Source organism: Larus michahellis, chromosome 12, assembly GCF_964199755.1.
Source record: "Larus michahellis chromosome 12, bLarMic1.1, whole genome shotgun sequence".
Taxonomy (NCBI): Eukaryota; Metazoa; Chordata; class Aves; order Charadriiformes; family Laridae; genus Larus; species Larus michahellis.
In genome coordinates, this window is record NC_133907.1 from 17,435,790 (window position 1) to 17,463,626 (window position 27,837).

Sequence of the window (27,837 nt, forward strand, 5' to 3'; positions counted from 1 at the left end):
CTGGTTATCTGCCTCGCACCGATTTCTGATAAGGTTGTTCTCAGTCAAAACGGGGCAGTCCAGTTTTTCCACCTTATTTTTTCATTGCTGGAATTTATACAGAAGCAGATTTGTGGCTGTTACCCTGTTTCTGTAACTTCATTTGTTCATCCTTCCACTTGTCATTTCCTTCTTCAGTTTTGTCAGCCGCCATCCCCACCTTTTAACTAAGATAATTTTAATGACTTTGGGGAAGGATGGCCCTAATTTTTGTGGGGGTTTTGCGAGGATGAGAGGGTTCTCCCTGGCTACGCCTCCCGGCCGCGCGGGCAACGGGCCTGTGCAGGCAGCAGGCGGCGCGGCAACAGGGTTAAGCATGCGGTCCCACATGGTCTAGCGGTTAGGATTCCTGGTTTTCACCCAGGCGGCCCGGGTTCGACTCCCGGTGTGGGAAAGCGCTACTAGTTTTTTTTTTTTCCCTTGTGTGGTTTTTTTTTAAAAACTTTTTTTTAAGTCTGCGACATTTCACTACCCGCAGCCCGGGGTAACACAAACGACGAACGACTCCCACCCCAGACCTTCTGCCTCTCCCCAGGATGCCCTGGCACTCCTAGAACAGTCAGGGATGATGAAGAAAAACCGGCGATGGCTGGCATTCCAACCCCCAGTCTCCTACGGATCCAGACATCCCAGAACCAGGAAAACTTTTAGGAAATGGGTTACTGAGAGCTTCCCCGTGGCCTTCCCATCAGCTCCAGAGGTGAATTCAGCCAAGTATGGAGTGACCACAACAGCAGAGCTGAACATCCACGACTGATCGGCCAGGGCAGCACCACGACACGTCAGGGCCAGGGCTAGACACAGAGCTTGTGCAGCCGCTTGCCGCTGGTGATCCCTCATTAGCCACCCCCACCCAGTCTATAAGTACCCAGCCCTACATGCACATGGGTTCATCCTTCGTCCCACGCTGCTCGGGCACCAGCCAAGGGCAAGGGGTGTGTTAGTGGTGTAGACAAAAAAAGACACGTCTGTGGCCTCCTTCCAGAGCCTGGCTCCACAGGCAAACAAAGGGAGAGAAAACCCTTAGGGAAATCCACCAACGTGAGCCTAAACACATGCTGAAGTTGCAATCGTGTGATGAGGGAACAAGGAATGCGGAGCTGGTTAGACCTGACCTTCGGGAAGCTGACTGGGAGCAGTGGGGTGGGGGACACGCAGCCAGTGCAGTGCTACCGGAACAACCATAATAAACCTCATTTTGTCTGTGAGAAAGTGACTAATTTTGTTTACAACCAACCTGTGCAAAAATGATTAGGTTGGAACACACCTGCTCTAGTAATGCTTTTTCTTTTTTTTAGTTTTTAAACGGCTTATTTATCCTAAATGTCCTAAGCTCAAAGAAGTTGACTAGTTCAGCTTAGAAAGACTTGGAAACCCTGTGCAAGAGCTTCAGGATCTTTTTTTTGGCTATTAACATTTCAGGAACTTTGTTAGAAATTACATTAAATGACGCCGCAGCCTGGGAGTTCTGTGAAAACAGGTTTTCATTTGGAAATCTATAGGCCCGAGTTCTTATACCTTAATTGGTTTAAATATTTCTATATGCAATAGCAAAATTGTCCTTTCAGGAGAAAGTTTAGAACTTCTCATTACGTTGTTTCACTTTCGTAGGACAAAAAAGAAATAACCTAAACCCCCCCAGCCATTATTGCTTATCTTGTGCTGACTTCAGCAGGAAACGCACTCAATGTTATCTGCACTACATTGAACAATTGGCCAAAACTTACTGCCTATTACTAAATTTAAATACAAATGAGCCATTTTGTGGGCTCCCTGGGGAAACAGAACAGTGTTAATGGGATCAGGGGGTTTTGTTTCACAAAATGCTACTTACTTACTTTTTGAGTTAAACTATTCCGCTCCAAGGCTCCCGCAACCTGCAGGGGCTTGGCCCAACAGCCGCATCAGGTCACTGACAATTTAAGTTATACTCGGGACTATAGTGGCGAAAAAAACTGTTAGACAGCGGTGGCCCATTACGGGGGTGTAGTGTCTGGTAGAAGGGTACAGCCGTAACACCTTCAGATGCTGTAACTCTCAAACTTAATGGATCCTGTCGAGGCCGCAGCCGAGAGGAGGAAGGTCTGACCACACGCAGTGATAAATCGTCACATCGGAAGAACCAGTTGTGAAGAAACACAAACAATTTTAGCCCGTGCCCAAGCCGTGACCTAACCTGCTATACCCCTCTCACCTACAGTAAACGACAAGCTTGAAATAGCAGATCTTTAATGCTACCCCCGACCATCATCCGTCTGGCCAGAAACAAGATAAAAGTATTCCAGCTAAGACAGCTTTTAGAGCTAAGAAGCTAAAAAATTACGGTGCTCAAGAAAGGGGGGAAAAAAATCACACCTTCCATACCCAATACACCTAACCTGAACACGACACCTGTGTACGGCCAGGACAGAGATTGGGGCACCTGGCGGGAAGAAACCTGGGCCGAGGAGGAGCTGCAACACCTTTGACCGAAGGTGAGAGGCCGTGACGGGGCTGCCCTCTCCTGGGGCGAGAGCTCCGGACCCCGGGATCGCCCCGACGGGTGCGGGCTGTTCCCGGGCCCGCCGGCGCGGCGCGGGGCGGGGCGGGGCTCCCGGAGGCGCCTCCGCGGAGGTCCCGGGGAGCCGGGCCCGGCCGGGGGGAGCGGGCGGCCCCACCCGTCACCTCCGACCTTTCCGCCGCTCCCCAGGCGGCGGCGCGAGCTCACGCGAGAGCGCAGAGCCGCGTGACGGACGGCCCCACCCGTCTGCCTAAGTCTCGCGAGCGTTTGAGCGGCAGCGGCTTCCGGGCGCGATGTCTCGCGAGAGGTGGCGGGCGCGGGCGCGCCGGGCCTTGTCCGGCCCCGCCTCTCGCGAGAGCCCCTGCGCCGGGCGCTGGGCACCCCCGTGCCGTGCGCGAGCCTGCCAGCAGCCGGACGCGGCGGGCGCCATTTCGGGGAGCCGCCGCTGCCGCCGCAAGAGCCGGGGCCCAGCCCGGGTCTGGGGACCGCTCGCCACGGTCGCGCCGCCCCTCGCCGCCTGCCGCTCTGGGGCTGGCTGCGCGGCGCCGTCCATCCGAGGTTTAGACGCCTGGAGAGGGTTCCGGAGCTCTCGGGCCCATCCCCCTCTGTCAGCGCAGCCAGCGCCGGGACCGGGAGTCGCCGCCGTTGCCGGACCTCGGGCGCCCGAACGCGGACAGCACCCGCCCGCGGCGCAGGTAACTGCTGGGTGAGGAAGCGGTCCCGCCGCCGGGCGAGCCGCGGCCTGTCCCGCGGACCGCTGTGGCCCAGGCCTGCGGCGGCCCAGGAGGCCTGCGCCCCTCTCGCCGCCATGGTTGCCGCTCTCCGGCTGGGCGGCCCCGTCCCTCGCTCTCGGGCGCCGCCGCTGGCCTCCCCTTCTCAGGGCCGGCGTGTGCGGCGGGTTGCCCCCGCCCTGAGGCCGTGGCCTGGTCGTGTGGGGTTCGGTTGTTCTTGCGGCCACGTAGCGGGCGGGTCCGGCCGTCCCTGCCGCGGCGTTGTTCCTCCCCGCCTGCCCCCGCGATGGCGCTGTGCGGAGGGACGGGACCTGGCCGGCGCGGGGCTGCGGCCCTGCTATTGCGGCCGAAGCTGGCGGGGCCCGGGCGGAGCGACGGGGAGCAGCTCCGGGGCTGTTTGCGTTGGGAGACGGGGCGGGGAGTGACGGGAGGCGGGGGGAGCGGCGGGCGGCTCTCGGGGCTCGGCGGGCCGGGGCTGCAGGCCGCCGCGGGAGAGGGCGGGTGAGGCGCCGTGCTCGGGGCGGGTGGGCGCCAGCGCAGCCGTGCGTTTGAGAAGCCGATCGCCCAGACAGTGTGCGGAGGGCTGCGGGGGGAGCCCGCTGAGCAGAGGTGCGTGTGCTGCCGGGAGCTGAGCTTCCCGCCCCAGGGATCGGCCTTTTCCCTAAACTTCCCTGATGCTTCTACAGGAGGCTATTGGCAAAGCAAGAGTAGAATTTCGAAAGTATATAATTTCGAGGAGAGGACTCTTTTTAAACTCCTTTTATGCAATATAACACGGCAAAAAGGGATGGGATCTGCCTTCAAAATACTGGCTAGATCAGTAGTAGCAGATCAGCAGTAAATTTCATGTCCCTTTAGGTTTTCTGTAGACCCACAAAGCTTCAAGTGGAGTTCATTCCCTGCTTGTTTTGATGTTTTGTGGTCTTTCGTTGTTGTTTTCTTTGTTGTAGATTTTTTTCCTCTGCAGAGATGTCAGGCATATCCAGCTTTTCTTGAGCAAGCTGAAAGGCTTTTAGGAAAATTATTTTGAACTTTTTTCAGTGTTTAATGAAAGATACTTGAAAATCTGTCATGATTTTCTATTTATTTGAAATACATAAATTAGAGAGTCGATAGCAGGTCTGTGTTACGTGAACAGATGGTATTCTGATAAAAATATAGTAGGTTACCAATGAAAGTGTTTTATATAGAGTGCAAAGGGCACAGATTGCATGGGGTGAGACCAAAGGTCCATGTAACTCGGGATCTTCTCTGTGATGGTGGCCAACAGTAAATGCCTAAGAAAGAATAGAAACACAGGGCAATCGTACAGTCATACTTCTCTCGGTGTGCTCTTAGTTGTCAGCTAGTTGTGGTTCAGGGTCACAAGGCATGTCTTTGTTTAGTGAAAAGCTTTTTCTGTAAACTTTTGTGCTTTTTTTGTTTTCAGTTTTTTGAACACTGCATGTGTCGTCTTCTTTGTTAGCATCCACAGTGCTCTGTAACAGTGAATTCCATGGCTTAATGCTGTGTGAATAAGGACCTTTGTTTTGAACCCACTGGATGATAGTTCATTCACTCTTTATTATTTGGGTGAATGCAGTAATAGTCATTCCCTATTCGCTTTTTCATGCCACTTATGATTTGGTGGTTCCTACTATGGCCCCTATCCTCCCCTTTGGCCGCCCCTCTTCAGGAGGAAGAATTCCACCCCAGGTGTAGCCAGACATGTTAGCTAAATTACACATATGAAAATGTAGCTGTGGGTGGGAGTTGTCACTGGTGGGAGTTTTGTTGTAGAATCCTGCATTTGGCCTGGTGCTTTTGCATGGTCCTTAATCACACTGATGTACTTGTTCATACCAAATACTGGTAGGGCAGTGGTGAATTAAATTATATGCGTGTATGTAGTTGACTTGAAAAGCTGAAGTAAATACTGTATTAAAAAGTAAAATTGAGGCTTTACACATAAACTAAGGATGATCATATTTGTAAGTGACAGCACTGTAGCCCAAAACAATCCATTTTATGGTACACATGCAGGAAAATCTTCACTCTTGAGCTGTCTGACTGGGATCTAGAGGCCAGGCCATTTTTAAGCTTAAGAAAGAAAAAGGACAGAAACTGTTTTATTAAGAGATTTGAGGATATTGAGCCTCTGTACTTTAATGCAGAGAGTCTTGAGAGGTTTTTAGTAGCATACCTGTATAGGGAAAGGAAATCAAATGTCAAAGTGATTCAGAGTGTAATAAACGCAAAATTACATAAGGAGTTGAAGTTGAAAAATAAGAGGAACCATTTAAAAAAAATAAATGTGGTGACTAGTGTTATGTGGCATGGTGGATCTTTTTTGTCTGAAACCTCAAGTTCTGGACTGGATGGATCTTAGTAGCTCTTAATGCTTGAATCATATTTGTTTCTTCACTGGCTCCCATTTTGCAGGAGACCGTGTTTCTTAAAGGACCATAGTGTTCGCTTTATGTCTTCAGATTAGTAAATGTGATGGTAGCAAATGCTAGGAAGCTGTGAACGGGTTTGCCTAAATGTTTGTTCTGTGTTCTTTCCATGTCTCTCTTGGGTCCTTTGGTCAAGCTCTAGTCAAGATGGCTGCCAGACCTGTGTTTTGGTAACATAAACGAGCTGTCATTTGTATTTGGAAAGAGATAAGTGGAATACCTCTGGGCTTTCCACTGGCTTATTGTCTTCAATAGCATTTTGTTGTTTGCAGCTATAATTGCTTTCTGTCACATTCTTTATTATCTCACTGGGCAAAGCTTCATTCCAGTTCTTGTTGGAAATGTCTTCTGAGACGCTGCTCTGTGAATTTGAGCCAGTGTGGTGATGGCCTCCTAAGCAAAAGCCTTTGGAATATAAAGCACAAGGGTGTTTTCCGTCTCAGGTGGATTTTGCTTCTCTTTCCAGGTGTCCTGAAAAATGGCTGATGATATTGATATTGAAGCAATGCTTGAAGCTCCTTACAAGAAGGTGAGAAAAATGTGCCAGTGAGGTCCTGTTTACCTTAATTTAGCATTATTCATGAAACTACTGCTGAACTGTAAACTAACATCCCTGGAGCCCTCATGATTTATCTTATTGGAGATGCATTACATGTAACTTACAAGTAAATGTATGCTGTTAATGTAATTATATTGTGCAGTAGTTTCACTTCAGCGTGATGAATAAATGCCCATCTATCTCTCTTTGTAGACTTGCCTAACGATATCTCACCTCTACTCCCATGAATTCACCTTTGATTCCAGTGTGAACTGTCAATCATAAGGTAGTAATTGAGTGACGTATCGCTGTACCGTGGTCCCCTAGGTTTAACAAAAAAACAAAACCAAAACCAACCACCCAAAAACCAAAACAAACAAAAAAATCCCCCAAAACCAAGAAACCAGAAACCTCTCCTAAAATTGCCAGGTCCAGTTTGGTATAGCAACAAGGTGAATGCAGTGGTTTGGGAAAACAGCAGGGTTCCAAGAATAACCTTTTCACCAGTCCCATGGCAAGTAAATACTTGAACGGTCTGCTCAGTGCAAGAAGAGTGAGACTTGCTTTTAATGCAGAAGACTGGTGGCGGTTAATCTTTTAACAGGGCAGATGGAAATCAATTGCTGAGTGAACGAATTTACAGAAATTCTTGGATCCCTGAATAGAACGTTCTTAGCGAGTAAAAGACAGTATCACAGTCTGCGGTGTCATTCTAAAATAAGCTCTTGTATTCTTGTGTCCTAGTTGTTTAATTAGGAAATGTAAACTTTTATGCAAAATTTTTATCAATTACTGTAGTGATGTCTTTTACCTAAACCAGCAGCAAATGAATACTGTCTTTTTTTGATTTTTCACCAAATGGTGGTGAAGTGTTAACATTATGCATGCTTTAGCACTGGTTTTGCAAGAAATGTATACTAAGTTTAAGTCGCTTAGGAATTGTACTTTTGATGTAACTGATGTGATTAAACTGTAAAGCAAGTATATAAGTTACATAGCAGCTATTGTTAGACTATTCCGCAGTGCTTATTACAACCATGTCATGAATTTTGGATGAGCATTTGTAAGTTTTAAGTGGTATATTTAGTTTATGTAATATTTAGCATTTACGTTAAAATCTTGAAGAGAAATTTGTAAATTGTTATGTTAAAATTCTTGTGTCCTGGTTTAACATGGATATTTTCCATGTAAACAGGTATGGAAATAGGGAATGTTTAGGCTGGACTGGTGGATTATTGATGACTTTCTTGGGAGTCGACGTTACTAAAGCAGTGTGAATCCCTGTTTGCTTCAGGGCGAGATGTGTGACAGAGGTGACATCAAGCTCTTACAACCCTTCAACGAAAATGAGTGAAGATCTCGGGAATGGCATCGGTCACAGGAAATCCATAGTGGCTGGCTGCTAGCATAGCCACTGGGGCTTAGGCAGAGATATAGCCTTGGTACTGATCAGAGGGGCACACAAACACAAACCTGAAACTTCCTCTTACATTTTATAGAAATAACATTTAACCACTTGAGTGCTGAATTCTACAGGATAACTTGCTCTCTAAACCATGTAAGGAAGTATCTACAATTTAATATACACTTTAAAATTATGTAAGTCTTGTATTTTGTTATTGTATGACTTAAATTTAAGCAGCAAAGTGGTTAAACATGCCTACCTAAATTTTCTAAAGCTTTCCACGTTAAACTGTAAACAAGTAATTTAGTATTAAAATTTTTGTTTTGTATTTTCTTATTCCTATTCCCATTACCCTTTGACCACTTGAAATGTTTCCGCTTCGTCCTCACGATGTTCTTCTATCAACCCTGCTTAGGATGAGAACAAATTGAGCAGTGCCAATGGCCATGAAGAACGCAGCAAGAAGTAAGTATTTTCTCAGTTCTCTGCATTTTCGGGGGGGAGGGCTGCTGATTTTTGTAAACTTGCAAATGCATGTCGGTAGCGTTTAGGGAAATAAAATGGAAAGGCTTGGTAGTTGCGGTTGCCGCAACTGCAGCAGTAACAAAATTTTCTTTTGTTTACAAATGTAGTTACAGCCTTGTCACTGATGTTGTCAAAGTTGTGGAAACATTTAATGTTAGGTTCAGATAAAAATACAGACTTGATAGGTTCAGCATATTAATTTCTTTTTTGTTACGTTAGCAATGCAGTGGATTTTGCATTTAAAAAATATATTTGGTATAGAATTTTATGTGATTTGGAACAGTGCAAAGCATTTAAAGAGACCAGTGCTTTCTTGAAGAGGTTTAGGGTGTTGGATCCCTTCCCTCTATTTCCCCCCCATTCAAAAATTTCTAAATTTTTTGTTTCTAATCTAAACTTTATAAAACTATACTGTAACGTTTTTTAAAGAACGAAGAGTACAAGCTCACCTTCTTTGGGAGGCATAATTCCAGGGTCTGAGCACCTGCTGATGACCCAAACAGTCTGGAATCAAATCAGAAATTTTAAGAAAAATGCCTTGTACAAAAGAGTCTCTTAAATATCCTAAATAAATGACAGGTTTTTAAGTCTGTAAAATAAATTTCTTGCCTTACAAGCATTATTTGATGATGAGATAGTTGATGTAGGAAGAATCATTATGAATTTGATAGTTGAGTAAACAGTTACCGGTGTGTTTTTTGTAGTAGACAGTTAAGTAGTTGGCTTGTATGCTGTTGTCATCTTCTGAAATCATATAGATGAAATACTGAAGGGATCCAGAGAACACTTCTTCCCAAGTCTATAAATATTTGGGAAGTGAGAAGTCCAACTACAACATCAGACTTATGCTGGAATCTAATAAGCTAAAATTGATTCTACTTTAAGTCTGCGTTCTAAACAATACTGTGAACATCATTCTCATGCTAAATATGGAGACCCCTAAAACCCCATCAAAAGCAGCTGCTCCCAATATTTTTAAGTTCTGAATTTTTATTGCTTTAAAATATATGTGTGTATATATATATGTACATGACGTGTAGAACCCTGCTTTTGTTTGGAAGGCTAGTCTCAAAATATAAACTGTGATCTGAAAGAAAACCAGTGTTTTTTAAACTTTAGAATTGGTTCTGACATTGGTTCATGGCAGAATGATGAGAATACTGGAATGGATTTCAGTTCATTTCCTTAGTTGCTGTAACCTGTTCAGGACTAAGCAATGACGTGTGTTTCTTTCTGCCCATTGTCCCATTTACTGGTTGGACTGGTATGCTCTGGGTTTTTTTTCTAATTCAGAAAAACAGTAAACGTAAGTTTAGAAAAAAATTATGTTACAGTAAAATAGAAGAAAGTCAGTGTGTTTTGCCAGTGTTAGTCTTGCAGTGTTATTTGTTGTGTGGAGTTTGACCTCTTTTTCTTCTTTCCTAATTGTACCCTGTGTCTATTCAGAAATGTTGCTCCTGTGGTATCTCCCCGTTTCAGTTTGAGTTAACAATTGCTAGAAGGTTAGTTATTCTTGTACTGCAGTTCTCTGATAGCATGAAGCTTTCTGTCCCAGAATTTTGATTCGATACAGCTGTTATTCCCCTAAATTTTTAAGAACAAACTACACCATTTTGTATTTGACTTGTGACAGTGTACTCTGTTGCTGAAGACTAAGGTGTATATAGGCTTTGCAAGACTTCTTGCTTTGCTTATCAATTAAATTGGAGTGTCGGTACCTAGAGGATATTCTTTATCTACTTTGGTTGGACAGTACTAAAGAAGATTTAGACTGCCAGGATAACAGTAATACACAGCAAACACCAACAACTAAAAAGTAACATTAGATTCAATGTGCAGCTTTTGATAATTGTCAAATCATACTAATTTTCTCTTTTAGAAAGTGGATTAAGAATCTGCAGCTTTACTAGATGTCTGTACTGTATGTCCGGTGTAATCATGATTGGAAGGCAGAACGTGGACCTTGACTGTTAGGACTCTTTGCATGTAAAGAGGGTTCAGCTCACAGTTGGGTAGTGAATAGTTGCTGTCTTTACTGAAGACTAGCTGCAGTTACTAGTTAGTGGTACTGGCCAGCATATTGAGCTGCAGGTAGTATTTTTCAGAGCTGTTATGGTAGTGAGGGTTTTAACTTAGGGGAGATACATAGGTAAGTGATGGATTCGAGGAGAGGGACTGTGCATGCCTAACTGTCACAAACTGCATTAGAGTAGGAAGTGTGGTTAAGTGATGTTAATGCAGATCATTCTGCATTTCTGGGTGGTGTCTTCTTACCGGAGACTGTGAAGCTTCTGAATATTGGGTTTTGATGCAGCTGCTTCTCTGTCCGTGTGAAAATATTAGAGAAACTGATGGGGTATTGTAAATGAATAATCATTTAAAAATTATATACTCCAGGTTTTAAAGCCAAATCTCACAGTGTTTCTCTTGAGAGATAAATACTGAGATAGTTCAATGGGTCTTCCTGGACCCACTGGAGATAGAAGAGCAAAAGCTGCTAGTGGTGATTAAGCTCAGATGTGGTAGCTGAGAGATTTTTACTTCAGTAATTGAAACTTAACTAGAAGCCATTGTTTATACATGTCCATAGAAAGTAACAGGAATGAACCCTTTTTAAAAAGGGGGTGGGGCATACAAAGTTTTTAAGTGTATGAGAGAGCACTTCCACAAAAGATGGTGTATATAATCAGAAGGCCCAAAAGGAGGAGAAATTCAATAGCAAAGGATATTTTGAATTTCAACAGTTTAGCAGCAAAGTTGGTATTCCCAAAATGTAGTTTGATTGTAAATTATTGTCTTAAGTAATTGCTTGAGCATCTGTTTAATGTGTGGTTTAAGTGTACATACAGATACATATTTTTAAAAACCAGGACACTATAAGTTTTTATGGTCCAAGACGAAGATAGAGGGGGGGAAAAAATTGCAAATAACCCAAAAGTAGTCTATCAAGAATGGAACAGTGGCTCACAGGTTTTCAAATATTGAGGTATAATTGATTATAAAACTTTAAATTTTTAAGTAAATGGTTTAAATTATGAAAATCTACAGTTTGTCGCAAAGAGCCACAGATTTAGAAAAGCAAGTGGCTTATGAGTGGGAGTAGAAAGTAGGAAGCAAAACTCTTAGGCAGCATGTTAAGACTGATAGCAGGGAGCATCAAGAGAAAACAACCTTCTTTTCTCTCAGACTTGCCTCGTCCTTTCTATTTCTGTTTTGGTTTGTTTTACTTTGCTGTAAAAAAATGATTTATTCTTAGCATCTTGATGGTGTATTTAAAGTATATTTGAAAGACATATGAAGTATGTACTAGAACTAATGCAGGAAATATAGTTTTCAGTCCTTTTACTCTTCCTGGAAGCGTTTTTTGGTGATTACAAAATCTAAAAGAAGTGCTTTGGAGCACTTTTTGTTGCTCTTGATAAGTTTCAAGACTGATGACATACTTAATCACCCATTTAACAAAAGAAACTTGTATAAATACCAACAGGTAGAAATTTTTTCCTATCAGTGTCTGTTATGTGAGGTTAGAGGAACTGTGGAATGTGAGGTAAACAGTAACACTGAGCCACATGTATAAACCAAAGTTGTGGTTTTCTTTCTCAGGAGAAAAAAAAGCAAGAGCCGAAGTCGGAGCCATGACAGGAAGAGGAGCAGAAGTAAGGAACGCAAACGGAGCCGAGATCGGGAAAGGAAAAAGAGCAGAAGCCGGGAAAGGAAACGGAGCAGAAGCAAAGAACGCAGACGCAGTCGTTCTAGAAGTAGAGATCGCAGATTCAGAGGCCGCTATAGAAGTCCCTAGTAGGTTATTTGTGTAGAGTTGCATGTGTGCTGCTTTGGTGTGTGATGTGGAAGCTTAAAGTTTCACTCTCTGCTTTCTAAATTGGTCACTAATCTCAAAAAAGAAGGTGAGAGGTTAAGGTTGAAGAATGTCAATAAATGCGGAGTGAAAAAGAGGACAGTATCATACCCAGTTCCTCCTGCTAGTTTTCATTCTTATTTGAGTGCAGAAAGATGCAAAAACAAGTAAAAGAATGTGTGCAACTGCCTGGAAAACAAAGTTTATCATAAAATTAAAATAACAAGTAAGTTTTTTACGCATCCTAACTATGTTCAGTATATGATCCTGACGATTTAACTGTCAAAAAATGAGTAGCAGCCTGTGGCTTAGGTTACACGCTCATAAAACCTTTTGCTTATATTAAATGTTTTTACTGTGTTGCTGCTCTTAAAAACTTAATGCATAAACACAGGAAGTGTTTATGCATCCAGACTGGAACTGTCTTGTCTTAGTAATGCCCATGTGTTGCATATTTGCCCTGCTTTTTCTGAAACTTGTTTAGAGGCTGTGGAAGAATTCTTCAGTTCCTCTCAGATTTTTGGTTTGATAGAACTTCTGGTATAGGTAGCTTCTGACAGTTGTAAATAATTTCTCAAAAACCATTTTTTCATTGGTATGTATTCTGTGTTTCTGCTGTTCGTATTCCTGCTCTCCCTTTTGCTCCCCATCACCTCTTTTTGCCTTCAAAGAAGCAGGAAAACAGTGAGAACTGGGCTCTATGCTTGGCTTTCATTGATTACCTGAGGCTGCTCTTTGTGTCTGCTTTTGTCTGGGCCACATCTCGACTGTTGTCAAATCGTAGAATGCAAGATCGTGTCAGAAGCAGGCGTTTGAAAAGGATGTATTTTTTTCAATCGTGGCACATAACGTCATCTGCAATGGAGAAATCTCTCTCAAGGTGTTTGAGAACACAGTGTTTACCTTCTGATAAATTGCAGGCTTGGGCAGTTTCCTGCACGTGAATGTTTTTCTGGGTGGCTGAGTTCCCAGTGCAGGGAATGCATTCCTTTTTGGTACTCTTGGAATGCAAACAAAAAATGCCTGAGGCCTCAGGGTCTCATTTTGCACTAAGTCACCTGGATGTTGGCATTTTCATAATGAAACCATACTGCAACTCCTGTGTCTGCTCGGATGCAGTGTCATCCTGTGCTTCTATCAGTCCTCAGCACTTGAGGATCACAGAGCATATCAGCCCTGCTTTTACTTTTGTCTCAAGTCTCAGGCCTATCAGAGTCTCTGTAAAGCTGCTCTTGGCTTCAGCTCTGAAGATTTCAGCTGTGCACAGTTGGGATGTCTTTTATGGTTCTTCGGCACCTGTAGGATTACAGTAGCTAGTTGGATTGTGCTGATGTGGCTCCAAACTTCCTCACAAACAGAGGACCTTGATCAATATCTTCAGCCTTCTGTATGTGGAGCCTGCCAGTTGTCTTGCCTCCAGTGTGGTGGTGTGTGGAGAGGGTGTCCATCTCATCAGTTGCTTGGGAGTCGCTGCATTCTCCTAGCTATGTTGGAGGATTTTGTTGTTTTTGCTGTCTCGCTGGGTGAGAAAGTTCTTCACCTGGAGAAATTTGGGAGTTTCAGACTTCCAGTCTTCCAAAATAATTTCCTCAAGTAAAGGTTGATAGTATGGACAATAACCCATGCCTGCTTTAATGCACCAAGATATGTTACGCCAGGAGGGTAAATGATTGCGAAGGGACTTTTTAATTGTTCTGATACTCTTCCATAGCTATTCTGGGCAATTTCTCTGGTATTGAGAGACAGTGAACAAAAACGTGAGATAATCTGGTATCCCCTGAGGATATGAGGTCGTGCTTATTGGTTTGGCATTGTTGTGTTCTCTGCTTCAGTTGGTGAATTGTTGCTTTCATTTAATGAAGTAGAAGTTTAGTTTAGTGGAAGACTGGTGTAGTGCAACTACATGCACCCTCGAGGCATTGGTACTGGTTGTTGTGTAGCTAGCAGTTGGGTGTTTTTCACTTGTAGGTTGTGGATGGTGCTGTTGAAGCAATACACGTGCTAGCGCCATTCCAAAACTCTAGTTTTGGGTCAGATGGCATGAAAGAGAAGGACATCAGAAGATAGGAGGGGGAAGAACTCGTCATTTTCTCTTCAGGACTATTCAATACAGAGACTCATCTGTAAAAGCTGTATAACAGGCGCTGACTTTCAGGGAGACACAAGTTCTGGAGATACAACGAAACCTCTTTTACCAGCCTCCCTTGGATCAGATACCTTTGTATCTACCAAAAATGGTGCTTCCGTAATAAACCATCTCTGTAGCAGTGCCATTATCTCAGCGTTTCAAAAGTAACTACCAGAGTGGTTTTACGGGCTGGAGAATATGAATCTGGAATCGCTTTGTGAGGCTGTTCAGACAGTTCTGTGTTGGTTTTACTGCAGGCATTGTTGTAGCTGACATTAAAATGCTTTGTGACTTTTTTTTTATTTAAATTTTTACCTTTTACTCTTCCTCCTGCTTGTGATCTTTCTCATTTGCTTTATAAAGGCCCCTTTTCCAGCTAGAATATGTAAACTTGAGATGTTTTGCTGATGGGGATGATGTGGAATTCTCTTTACAATAGTGAGAAGAGAAAGTCTAGTACAGTAATTCTGAGGGGAAAGGAGAAGCGTGTGCCATGGAGAACCTGAGGATTTTGAACATGTCATCTTTAAGCATGAGATAGTGATTAAATGTTTTAGTTTTTTAAAATTAGGTGACTGGGTTGCATTGCTTAGATTTCACAGGGCTTTTTAGTGGTGTTATTTTTGCATATCTTGCCCCTTAAGTGTTTTGCAGTTATATTATTTCGTCTCTTAAGAGAAAGAACTTGGCCAAGTATTCTTGCTTAGACATCTGTCTGACAAATCCCAGCTACTGCTAATATACAGTAGATGTCACTTAGACTCTCCTGTTGGTATTCTGGAACCAAGAATTTGGGCAAAGGTGCTGGGGAAACAGGGTTATCGCCTGGGGACCGAAAGTTCGTTGTGATTGTCCTGGACTTTGTTAGCTAAAGCTTGCCTTGTCTGAGACTTTTCTTGGAGTCTTTGATAATTACTGATCAGGTGAAAGCTGATAGTTTACTGGCTGTCTTCTGTTCTTGGGCCGTATTGCGTCACATAGGTTTAGGAAGGACGTGTACTTAGCTGTGCTTTGGCTACCCCTAGACGTAAAGATAAATTGCTTGTGACTCGGTGCTTCCGTACGCGATGTCAGGAACCAGGCAACAATTGCAAAGCGTTCTTAAGCAGTACCAGAAGAAAATTCCCCTGAGATCTACAGCTTTACAAGCGAATCTTAGGAAAACCCAAAGAAATACATCGCACAGAATACGATTGAAAAAGGATCTTCAGAAGGTAACTTGGGCCTTCATCTTGCCCCAGGTAGCTTTCTGCTCAGTCTGTTCTAGTGGTCTGTTATGGCCTTAGTTTGCTGCGTTTTTTTTTAATGTTTCTCCCATGTAGTCATGTAAATAATATTCTACTTATTTGTCAAGAGTGAAAATGAAAAAGATTTTTGGAGTTGTGTGGGTGTTTGTTGTTTTTCTTTTTTCTCGGAAGTTGTGCATGTATTTGAGAACTTACTGTGTATCTTCTCAGGTATTTTTTCATTAGATTTAGACAAACGCTTAAAACATTTCTTTCACTGTTTCCTTAAAAATGTGTGGTCTTTATTATGGACCATCATTCAGTTGGTCTGCGTGTTAATGTTCTGGAGTCACTGTAATTGGTTTATCTTGCTGCATTGGGATTGAAATGGAGAACATCATGTTCTACATCGGGAGGTGTGAAGATGCAAGGTAATCCCATCTCTGATAAGAAGTCAGCCTCTGGAATTACTACCAACATTTCCAGATGCATCTTTTTGCAGTATGCGTCATAGACATTGGAGAACCTGAATGGACGCTCTCAGCGGTCTCTTGTCTGAACTTGAGTAGGAAATGGAGTAATTGATCCTAGGCAGAAAAAAGTCTGTGTTGATCAGTAGTGATGTCATCTCAACGTGTGCCTGGTTTTTATGTCTTATTTCTCTTAATAAGTAGTTTCTAAATGTTTTCTTTCTTTTTTTTTTTCCAGTGTTCACAGGGCCATATTTCCAGTGCTTTAACCTGGCCAGCACTGTTTTGGATCTTGGCCCGCTATTTCCACCTGTATCATGACATGTTTAAAAATGGGCATCCTCCTCCTTGTTGTGGATGCTGTGTTTAAGCATTACTGTTCCACTGGGTAGCAAGAAGATGTTTATCAGTCAAATTGGTTGGCTAAATGATTTAGTGAAAGACTACTTAATGTCTTCAGACTGCAGTGTGTTTCAGGGCATTTTTGCATCAATTTATAGCCACAGCAGAAAGAATCAGTTCTGTGCAGATGGAAGGACAAACCCCCTAGCATTCAGTCTGTGCAGCAGTGTCTCTGCCGTTCGGTGGATATACAGGAAGAACGTTAACAGGTGTTGTTCTTTGCCTTGTTATCTACAAGGAGATCAAGTTCAGGGAGAACGTGATAGGATGAATCTTACTGTTCACATCACGATCTGTTACCCTGTGCCACAATAACTAGCAAGAGGACTGTCCTTACCATGGAAGCAATGGGCAAATTGCCATTTGTTCTAACAGCCTCTGCGAAGCCTGGCGAACTAAAATTAGATTCAGCCAAGAGATTAGATTCCTTCTGTGGTGACATATCTATATAAGGTTAACTGCTGGCTTTAAATGGCTCTGTGTTTTGATGTCCATTAAGAACTCTAGAAGCTGCATTTAAGCTAGGGCTGAGGCCACATTAGTGAATGTGTCCCTTGCAGATGCCTGCAGGGAGCTACTTTGGTTTGCACTTGCACCTTAAATTTCATGAGACTTTCGGTTTTAAAATGTTACACTTGAGCAAATAGTCCTGCCAGCACCACTTTGCTCAAAACTCTGAGGCTGGGTTACAGGCCATGACTGCTTTGCTGTGATCAGTAGGTAGAATATGCATGTGGACAGAAAAAAAAAACATGTAAAGAAGATTACAACGGTAACTGTAGCTCAGAATTTTCCACATACAAATGTTCCATGTCTGGCTGGCTCATGATTCAGTTCTTCCTTGGAGTCTGCGTATTCTGGGATTTTGCGATGCAGATGAAACTGATGAGGGAGCATATTCTGTGCCTTACGGTTTGGAGTGCTGCATGTAGCTTATGCATGCTGTGGGTGCTGCTAATGGAAAAAACTTACAAGTTCAGGTGCAAGGGTGGGTGAGCACTTGCAATATAATAATGTGAGTTACAGACAGGAAATCTTGAATTCAGTAATCTGGTGAGTAACGTCTGTCTTTGCTTTTGTTGTAGTTCTGGTCCAAAATTCAACAGTGCCATCAGAGGGAAGATCGGTCTGCCTCACAGCATCAAATTAAGGTTTCTGAGTTTTCTCTACTTGTAATTGCATCATTAATAGTTTCTTTTTTAAATCAAACTGGTATATTTGAAGGTTTTCTTACAATCTTGTTGATCTCTCCTTATAGCAGACGACGCTCCAGAAGCAAAAGTCCCTTCAGAAAAGACAAGAGCCCTGTTAGGTAGGAATTTTTACACGTTTGGGGTTGTTTTGTGTGGGGTTTTTTGTCCAGTTGAAGTTGGAAAATCAATGGTGAAATAATGCATCACTACTTCGTCTCCAGTTTATACTGACAAGTAATGCTGGCGTTCATTCAGAAAGCCCATGAGCGGAGAGCAGTGAAAATACGTTGCTCTCCCTCCCCCAATGACAGTGTTCAACCGTAAATAACGTCAACCTGCAAAACAAGTCTTGCTTTGCTTTTTGTGTTTCTCAATGATTGTGTTTCTCCATCTTTTTTCCTGTTAATTGTGATTTAAATTAGCTAACTTTTCTGCTGAATCTTACTTAATAATCTTAAATGTAGAATGGAAAAGTACTATGCAAATGCTTTTTCTTTCTTATTCAGTATGTATTGATGTTTGTAGGGAAGCCAGGTACCTTTAAAATCCAGGAGCTTATGCATTCTTAGGCTTCTCATTTAAGGGAGTTGGATTTAGACAGCTGCTAATGAGATTATTTTCTAAATTAATGCAGTTAAATTTAACCAGTCTTGCTTTGTTTTCTTAATTATTAGCAAACTCTTACTGAGAAAATTTAGCTTGACTGTAAACTCTCCCTAGCGCTCCTGTTACCTGTTCTGGATAGCATCAAAATTGCACCTCTTTTCAGTTGGGGCTTCTGTACTTAAAATGCAATTTTCCAATGATATTGTATGTTTACAGTTGAAACAGAATGTTTTGTCATGTTAAAGGAGGAGGAGGAGTAGTAGTAATAATAATTATTATTATTATTATTTATTCTCTTCAGGTTTTGACCCTGCTTTTTTTAATATGGCAGGCATTTTTTTCCCCATCAGACTTTGAAGTACTGATTATTTAAAGCTTCATGCATTGTCCAGAGATGAGTTATCTTCATTCTGATTTTTTTTTTAACCAAACTTTTGTCTTTCCAGAGAACCTATTGATAATCTTACCCCTGAAGAGAGGGATGCTCGAACAGTATTCTGCATGCAGCTGGCTGCAAGAATTCGACCAAGAGACCTGGAAGAATTTTTTTCTACAGTAGGAAAGGTAATTAATAGGGAGGTTAAAATGAGTCTGAATACTTCCTCAAGCTGCCCTAGTACAGGATTGATAGTCTGCGGAATTGTAAGCAAGTGGCTTTCTGGAGCTTCCTATACAGGTGAAAGGGGGGATGAATGACGACCAACTACTTCTTAAACGCTCTGAACATGAAAACATTATTTGTCAGGAGCTCATTGTTCAGCCTGTGATGCGATGCATACATAACATCGCAACGCAGTTCTGATTCGGACAACTTCATTTTTCAGAAGTTTCAGTCTTTTGCATATAGGTCTACCAGTTACAGTGAAATCTAAAAATTAGTTTAACTTTTAATTTTGAAAAACGGTATTTGTTCCATGAGCTCTAAGGTTCTGGCTTAAAGCATCACAGTGCTGAAAATATTCTATTGCCGCTGTTCCTGTAGCATACTACGTTGGACCCTGAGTGGCAGCTTTTAATGCTAGCTTGCCTCTGGGATATGTTTGTTAACATAGCTTTATGCTACTCTAGATTTGCAGCGTAATTACAAAGCCACTGGCTTGGCGAGTAATCGTCCGGTTATTAATATCCTCCTGAGAAATGGGCTGCATTATTTTCGTCCTTTGTCTCTAACAGCTTTTCTATGCTTGCCTTTCAGGTTCGTGATGTGCGAATGATTTCGGATAGAAATTCCAGGCGTTCAAAGGGAATTGCTTATGTAGAATTTGTTGACGTTAGTTCAGTGCCTCTGGCAATAGGACTAACTGGACAGAGAGTCTTGGGTGTACCAATCATAGTACAAGCATCACAGGTAAGAAGTTGCAAACCTCATTTTTATTCGTGTTGAGTGGTGTCTCTCTTACCTTGCTGGAAAACTTACTGTTTGAAAATCTGGTTACCATTTAACATTTGGAAAACCTTAACAAGAATGATTATTTAAGCTAATTAGAAATTAACCCTTGTTTCCCATAGTTGATGGGCAAATTAAAGCAATTCAAAGTGATACAAATGCGTTTTGAAAATACAAGCGTTAAGAAAGTAGTAGTAATGAAACTGTGATAGTGTTACAGAATTATAGTATATATTATGTATGCTGTCCGGTGTATGGAAAAAGTAACATGTTAATTTACTAGATACAAGACGTAATTCTGCATGAAGTTACTCAGTTTGAAGGCTTTGGGAAGCTGTGTTTCTATACTTGGTCATGTTCTCGTATTTCATAGATTTTATGTTGAAGTCCAATGGATAGCGTGCAGATGATGAAACAGCTTGTATTTTTTGGCGAATCTGCTCGTTTTAATCTGGTAGATGTATACTGCTTATGTTAGGGTTTTTTATTAAATTCTTACAGAAGGGGAGTTTTTCTTTTTTTCCTAGGCAGAGAAAAACAGAGCAGCAGCAATGGCAAATAATCTGCAGAAAGGCAGTGCTGGTCCTATGAGGCTCTATGTGGGATCGTTACACTTCAACATAACTGAAGATATGCTTCGGGGGATTTTTGAGCCATTTGGCAGGGTAAGTTTTTTAATTCGGTGTGTAGTGTTACGGTCGTTTGGCTGAAAAACTTACATTAGTTGTAGAGCACTCACAGCTTCTGGAAATAATTTAGCTTCACACCTGCAAAACTTTTGTTTCTTTTTCTCACTCTTCTGTGCCTGTACATCCACGAGGCTTTAGATACGTAGTTAGAATTGGAGAACAAATGAGAACCTTGATTTGTTATACTGTCCAGTGATTTTTGAATGGCAGGTCTTATGTGGGTGCCTAAAATTATAAAACAAAAAAAAAAAGACCAAAAATTCTTACCTTAGATCCTGCTATTGCACCTTGTAAATACTCCCTCCCCCCTCCCCCCCCCCCCCCCCCCAATTGTGAATGTGTTAAAGTACAAAGCACAGAATCAGCTCTGAGTTCTGTTCACTGTGAATGTGGTAGTTTCATCTGTTTGTGGGGATTTTTGCTTAAGTTTTAGCTCGTTAGTACCATGAACTATACTACCATGAGCTAGCGGTGTGTCCGGTACAGCTCTGATACAGGCCCCTTTTCACTCCTGATCGTTATGCCCCAGTTTGCAGCATGGTAGTATTTTTTTTTTTTGTAGAAAGTGTTTTGGAAGTGACCAGATCAAATCTGGTTTCTGGCGGAGTCGTAATAAATGTTAGCCCTACTGTGTGAACTAAGGTATCACAGGGAAAAAGTAATATACTTAATATGCTGCTTAATGGAGAAAAAACTTAAAAAACTTGTTATACTATCTTTGGACATTAACCTGCCTCCTACATACTGTAACAGTGCTTTTCAGATGCTTTATTCAGATTCAGTACGTGTATCCCTTTAATTCTGTTGTGCAAAAGCCTGGAAAATTGCAGCAATTTATTAAATTTTAATCCACACAGCTGGTTTTGTTTTGTTTTCTCTCAAGATCTAGGAGTAGGATTGATGTAGTTCAGGAGGCTTACATGTAGAGCTGCGAAGGTTTTTCCTTCTGATTCCATATACTCCAGTCTTAAACTCAGTTCTTCCTCTTACTTCTGTGTTGCTGACACTATTTTATGGGTCATAGATGCCAGTAATTATTTAAAATACGCATCTTTAAAGGCCCTGGTCAAAGTCATGCAAACTACTTTTCTTACTCTGTAAAATGGAGTTTCTCAGCATATGAGATGCTGTGACTGTAGCGTTTCAGTTTGGATTTGATGATGTCTGCATGCTCATTGTCTGCTAGAATGTCGCATCAGGACCAAGCCTCTGCCTGTAGCTGGACTCAAAAGTATAAATTGTAGATCACCATTATGTTTACTTGCTTCTGTTTTAGTATCAAAGTACGCATGTAGCTGCAGGTACACTAGTATTGAGTTGAGGAAGGAATGAGGAACCAATTGAAAAAGAAATAAAAGTGGTTGCACGTTCATGTATTTATATTTGGCAGGACTGTATTCTGGTTTTGTTTTGATATCTTGTGGTTTATTCCAAAATGTCTAATCAATAGCTGTATTCTTATTTTTAGATTGAAAGCATTCAGCTGATGATGGATAGTGAAACTGGACGCTCAAAAGGATATGGATTTATTACGGTATGACTGCAGTTGCCAGAGTACTTAGACAATTTCTGATTGTAACCTTCCCGTGTAGTAGTACAGCTTACTTGGCAATCTTAAGTCTAGAAATGTCATGTTGCAGGATGTGCCACAATGGCCTTTTTCTTTGTTTCTGCCACTTCTCTGTGGGTATGGTGGCTGAACAGCGCCCGTGTTTAGAATGGAACAGTATACTTTGTGGTCAGTACCTGGTAAAGCAGCGCTGTGTTCTGCAGGCAAAGATACTAGCACAGAGTGGAATGTTCATGATGCTGTGAAAGTGATTGAATTTGAGCTTTTTAGGGAACATAAAATTTTAGAGGTTAAAACCTTCACTTGAAAACATGTTTCCTTTTTACCCTCAGATACATAACTGTGTGAACTTGGGTTTCTTGACCGACCTGGCAATCTGTCATGGGGGGAAAAAAAACTTCTTGGCTGGGGCCTGTGGCACTTAGAAACAAAGGAAACCAAACTAACTATATAGCTAATATTTGATGGTTCTAACACTGACAAAATATTTATATATTTAATTTGATGTTACACAGCATAAAGCAGAACATCTATTAGTAAATGCGAGGCGGTTACAGGGTTACAAAGGAAGTGACTGTCATTCTTGGGAAGTGTTGAAAGAGAACCAAAGCCATGACTTCCGTTGATCTGAAATATCTAGATGCTCTAGTTTCAACAATAATATATTGAAATACATATTTACCTATGAGAAGTATCCAGGCTCGTGTGCATTCAGTTTAAATGGAAAATACAGACCACATTTAAGTTAGCTTGTAGCTACTGTTATCTTAAATTTAGTGTTTCTCATGTTTATGTAACTGGATATTACGTATAGTAAAAGCGTTGCTGAATCCTGTAGGCAGTAGTACTGAATTTGTATTTTCCTAATCTACAGTTCTCAGACTCTGAGTGTGCCAAAAAGGCGTTGGAACAACTCAATGGATTTGAGCTGGCTGGTAGGCCAATGAAGGTGGGACATGTAACTGAGCGCACTGATGCTTCCAGTGCTAGCTCGTTTTTGGACAGTGATGAGTTGGAACGGACTGGAATTGACTTGGGAACAACTGGTCGCCTTCAGTTGATGGCAAGACTTGCAGAAGGTATGTGTGATGGTTAATAGGAAATGTGCAAAAATACAGAAGTTCACAGAATTTGAATTGATACGCTCCACAGAATATTATGCTAAATGCATGGAGTGGTATTCTTAAGCTTTGGACACCAGTACGGTTTCTGATACTTTTGTTACTGTGAAAAGTGCTTGCTACAAGGTACGTTAATATTCTGTTTTAGGTACTGGTTTGCAGATTCCCCCAGCTGCACAGCAGGCTCTTCAGATGAGTGGATCTTTGGCATTTGGAGCTGTGGCAGGTAAGAAACGATAACCTATTTATTTTTCAAAAATAATTTATGCTTTATAATTTTGAGAAGAGGTACTTATCTACATTTCGTGATCTTTTAAAATGAGAACAAAGGGATTGCAGCATGTTTTACAAACTGTAAAACTTTGCAAACCCATGAGCAAATAGTGACAGTATATGACAGCTTTGATGGGCGTGGTTCACTTTGTATTTTTTTTTTTTTTTTGCAAATTTGTTGTAGTTCACTTAATTCATGCTAAGCCTTCGTCTTTACTATTCCCGGTACTAATGGGGACTTGCATGTTCTACTGCCGTGTCAATGTTGGCTGTTAAAATGACAGGCTCATAACTAGAAGGGGATTGAGCCTTCCGAAAAAAACTGCCAAGAAGGTTGTTAGGACTTTATGGGGGACGTGGCAGCTAAGACTGTGGTAATGTTAGGTTTATACAGTGTATGTCCTGGTGAAGGAGGACACGTGGGGGAATTTGTGCGTTGCTTGGAATTGGCTATAGTTCGTGTGTTCTGCAAGTGGGTATGCTGGAAGTGTTACTGAGACTGCATTTTGTTGTGAGAGGGAATGAGGCTGAGGATACAATTGCTGCTGCTAGTTCATAGCTGGCCTAAACAACAAACTGTTCAAGAGGGCTTCAGAACTAGAGCAATGAGTAACCTCCTGCAGGAGATCAGGAATTTACAGAGTGGAATTTCTTCATGTTATTTTTTCTTAATACAAGAACAAAGGGCATGAAACTGTCATAGTAGTAGAAAAGACTCGAATGTCGCAAATAACTAGATGTTGGAATGTGTGAGAAGTGTCAGGAAAACAACAAAGAATAGGTGGCATTGTTTTGTTTCCCAGCAGGGTTTGGGACAGAAGTGATTCAGACTTAAAATACACCTGAATCATGTTACTGAAGTTGAGGTGCGGCTCTGAAAAGAGCATACACATGAAACAGGGGACAGTTGCTAGAAGAATATAATAGGGTCTGTCTATAGATATACACTTGTAAGGAAAAGGAACTTGCTAGTGAAAGAAGAATGTGGGTTGTGGAATAAGGTGTTTTTTCCTCAATATGAGAAGAAAAAGATAAAAAAGATACAGTGGTAAGGAAAAAGCCTCTGTAGTCCAGAAAGAGAAGGAAAGGCAAACAACAATAAAATTAGATCACCTTTAACGTAGGTGATAAAGTGGTATGACAGCTTGCTTGGAAACAGGTGTAGTCAATGAGAAATGAGAGAAATATATTTGAAAAAAACCCAACCCTTTCCCACCCCTGTATTTGAAACAGACAAGCCAAAGAAATCCAAATTGCACAAATCAGGAATATGGCAAAAAATGTTTGATACAGCTGAACAGGATAGCATGGAATCAGTATGAGGAAACATGTCTGTGGAGGAATAAATGATAAGGCTGAATACAGGTTTTTGAAGAATGTGCATGTTTAGTAACTGTAGAAATAGAAGTGGTAGGAATAGCATTGTTTATTCCGCTTGTGTTGTACAAAGGAATAATGCAGACGTGTGCAACTTAAGTAACTTTGGAAAAAGATAAAGCTTTTTACTACCATAGTCATGAGCTATCCCCAAAGTGAGATTTGGTTATGGATTAAAGGTCTCTTTACTCTTGCTAGAGAAAATTACTACCAGGAATTATGTCATTATGGGAGACTTTAACTTCCCTGATACAGATTGGAGAAGAATTGCTAGTAATAATGGTGGGGCCCAGATATTCCTGGATGTGATATCCGACAAATTTCTTCATCAAACACTCACTGAGTCATGAAGAGGGGATGCTATTTTAAACTCAATTTGGTAAGTAATGAAGATGTTATGGATGAGAATAGAAATGACCATTGACTTGAGGGATCATGAGTTGCTCAAGTTTAAATGGAAGGATAAAACAGGTCTGTAACTAAGGCTTCTGATTTCAAAAGTGGTGGTTGAAGAAATAAGGCAATAAAGTCATCGGGTCTAAGCAGCTTGGGTGTTCGAACAGGCAGGATGTAAAAAGTTCTTCAGTTCCGATGGCTAATGCTATATTGGATCTGTATTGCACAGAAAGAAGGAACAGTCCTGTTAAAAACAGGCTCTGCGCTGAACTGGGTGATTAACGGCCTCAAAAGAAGTAAGGAATAAGCACAGAGCCTGTGAAGAATAAAAAAAGGACTGATGATAAAACAACACTTCCAGTTTGAGAAATAGGTAAAATGAGAATTACCTGCCAATGGTAAGATTGAGTTAGACCTTGTAAAAGACAAGAAAGCATAGGTGAAGATTTACCAACTCCTGAAGGGAATGAAAAGGAATCGGGGCTGAGGTTGAATGAAAAAATACTCCCAAGATGTCTCAAAAGGAAGAACAACGTGATCAGGCTGGTTTACAGTCCTGTTTCTCTGACTTCACTTCTCTCCTTTGGAAGTCATACTGAAGGGTAAACTGGAGAATATTATTAAATAGCATACTTTCGGAGAAGCAGCATTTAAAGACTAATGACTTGTGATAAAACTGACTTTCCTGGACAGAGGAGCAGTAGTAGAAGTCTTCTCTCTGAACTTTTGACTTGTGTCGTTTGAAAGTTATTAAACTCAAGAAGTGGGTAGTACAAGATGGGTAAAGAAGCTGGCTCAAAGAAAGAGGTATTTCTTCTCAGGTGAAAGCTGGAAAGGTTAGAGGCTGTTGTTGAAGCTGTTGTTCAGGTGTTGGGCTGATCTTGTTTAATATTTTCATGAATAACAATGGACAAGAGTAGGAGTGAGGTGCTGTCAATAAGGGACTCTTGGGGTGTTATAATTGTTCACCTGGTCAGGATTGAAACAAATTCTAGTTAGCCTGGGAGTTTAGCAGTGAAAGGTGGCCAAAGGAGAAAAATATGTAAATGCTCCAGTTTATCCACGACTAAATATGACCTGTCAGTGCGATGCATTTCGGAAAGGGCAGCTGTGTTCCTAGAGGTAGGATACTTGAGCATCCGAGATGCTGCATACACGTTCGTGAACAGTTCTGGTTACCCATGTTCAAAATGGGTTGAATCAAACTAAAATAGGGAAGCTAAAGAATTAGTTTTATGGGAAACCTGAGAACTTACATGTTATTCCTATGGAGAAGATTCCATCAGGAAAAAGAATTGAAGCAAAGCAGTTCTAGTTGTGTACTTTCTGGTAAATCCTGTCTGAAAATCTGAAACTTAAAATATGCATGAGGCTACAGAACATTGTTCTAATGCTTTGTGGGACAAAACATTCCTTACTTTTGGGAACGAACTCTCTGTTTATGCAAAAGATTGAGATCGTATGCTGCAATAGAGGGAGAAATAGGTGTTACCATCCAGGAGCTTTTCTGTTGCAAGTAATTAGAAAACTGGGGAATACTTGGCAGGCTTTTGTTTATTTAGTTAGCTGTGTTTCAAAATAAACATGGAACTTCATTCTGGTTTGAGACACAAAATGCGTTGATATTATATATTAACTATAATAATTATGTATAATTAATATATAGTAATATATTGCATATTATTATAATTATTATATATTTATTTCTGTTTTCTCTTAGTCATGCTAAACTTGCTACTCCTGCAGATGATATATACAGAACATACCGAAAAAGTTACTTTGATCTTAACTTGACAGATGTATTAATTTTAGTTTCCACGTACTATTTAAAACTGCATGTAGGGAAGAAAGAGTTGGCACTGAGGAGTGACAATAAATTTCTGAGTGAATTTCGAAGTGAGAGGAGAGGACCATCCTTCAATTAGGAGCAACAAGAAAATTCAGTTGGTTGATGAAAGATTGGATGGACAGAGGGGTTATGTTTCAGAGGTGGTATATAATTAGCCTGTGAAACTTGTTGCCACAAGATAACCGTTAGCTGATCTTTGTATGTTTAGAAGAGATGTGACTCTTGGTCCCAGACAGAATTTGAACTGGAGATCTGTGTTTGCCACGTGCGCAGGTGGCCAGGAGCATTTGGCTGCAGAGCCCTGTGTGTGAGTTCAGCTGTGTGCAATTGTGTCAGAATTGCAGAGGGAGAAGTCTCTGTCCTCATGTAACTAGAGTGACTTAGGAGATTTGGGGGTTTATTATTTTTTTTAAACACATCTCTTTACAAAATGTTTGGGTAGTGATTAACTAGGTATTTAGTTACAGATTTGGCCAAACCCATATGGTTTCGTCAGAGAGTACAGGCTGAGACAGTCTTCCCCATGATGATGCTTCCCGCTCTATGGAGTTGGGGATTTCCTTGTGTTCAGGTGCAGGTAGAAAACAAGCTACACGTGGCCAGTTCTTGTTACAGCTCAACCTTCAGAGCTTGCTCCTTCCATCTCTTATTTTTCAATATGGTTCCCAGTATGTGTTCTTCTATGGAAGTCACTTGAGGAGTACTTGTCTTTGGGGTTCTCAATGCCTAATACTTGGAGCAAAAAAAAAAAAAAAAATCACTCCTGTTGGTCCCCCGGTGTTGTGGAGGAGATTTTATTAGAAAGGGGGAAAAGTATGTTAATACCTGATAACAGCAGGTATTTCCAAGTAAGTTTGGAAGCTTGCTTGGGGTCCCTCACTTCACTGCTTTCTAAACAAGTGAATGATGGTGGTGGTTAACTTCAGTGTTAGGACTCCCTGTATTTGTGTGAATTAAATTGGAACATAAATGAAGAGGCCTATACTTACATTTTGTGTCTTCTGAAGTTTTCTGTTGGTTTAAAGATGTTGAGCTTTGGAGTCATATACTTGGAAATGGTTAGAAAGTCTGCATTTGTCTGTTCCATTACTTCAAATTGGGAGAGACGTACGTTATTAAAC

The 27,837-nt window shown here is 41.5% G+C and overlaps 1 protein-coding gene and 1 non-coding gene across 12 annotated transcripts in view; both read left to right on the forward strand.

The window, feature by feature from the left end:
• The first annotated feature begins 361 nt into the window (after positions 1–361).
• TRNAE-UUC (transfer RNA glutamic acid (anticodon UUC)) lies at positions 362–433 on the forward strand. Its single transcript has one exon. It is a non-coding gene; the product is annotated as a tRNA-Glu (tRNA).
• Positions 434–2,841: 2,408 nt separating this feature from the next.
• Positions 2,842–27,837, forward strand: part of RBM39 (RNA binding motif protein 39) — a 31,051-nt gene continuing 6,055 nt past the window's right edge. For 2 of the 11 annotated variants that reach the window (XM_074604611.1, XM_074604613.1), the window contains exons 1-12: positions 2,930–3,234; positions 6,172–6,234; positions 8,064–8,113; positions 11,777–11,971; positions 17,341–17,406; positions 17,517–17,567; positions 18,501–18,618; positions 19,250–19,402; positions 19,969–20,106; positions 21,599–21,664; positions 22,575–22,779; positions 22,970–23,047. In XM_074604611.1, the coding sequence (XP_074460712.1) occupies positions 6,184–6,234; positions 8,064–8,113; positions 11,777–11,971; positions 17,341–17,406; positions 17,517–17,567; positions 18,501–18,618; positions 19,250–19,402; positions 19,969–20,106; positions 21,599–21,664; positions 22,575–22,779; positions 22,970–23,047 (1,171 nt within the window). In that variant the 5' untranslated portion in view covers positions 2,930–3,234; positions 6,172–6,183. Of the gene's footprint in view, positions 3,235–6,171; positions 6,235–7,602; positions 7,686–7,711; positions 7,802–7,945; positions 8,118–11,776; positions 11,972–17,340; positions 17,407–17,513; positions 17,568–18,500; positions 18,619–19,249; positions 19,403–19,968; positions 20,107–21,598; positions 21,665–22,574; positions 22,780–22,969; positions 23,048–24,669; positions 24,851–27,837 lie in introns of those variants that run through there. The other 9 variants (XM_074604614.1, XM_074604617.1, XR_012589561.1 and 6 more) reach the window with 8 other exon arrangements.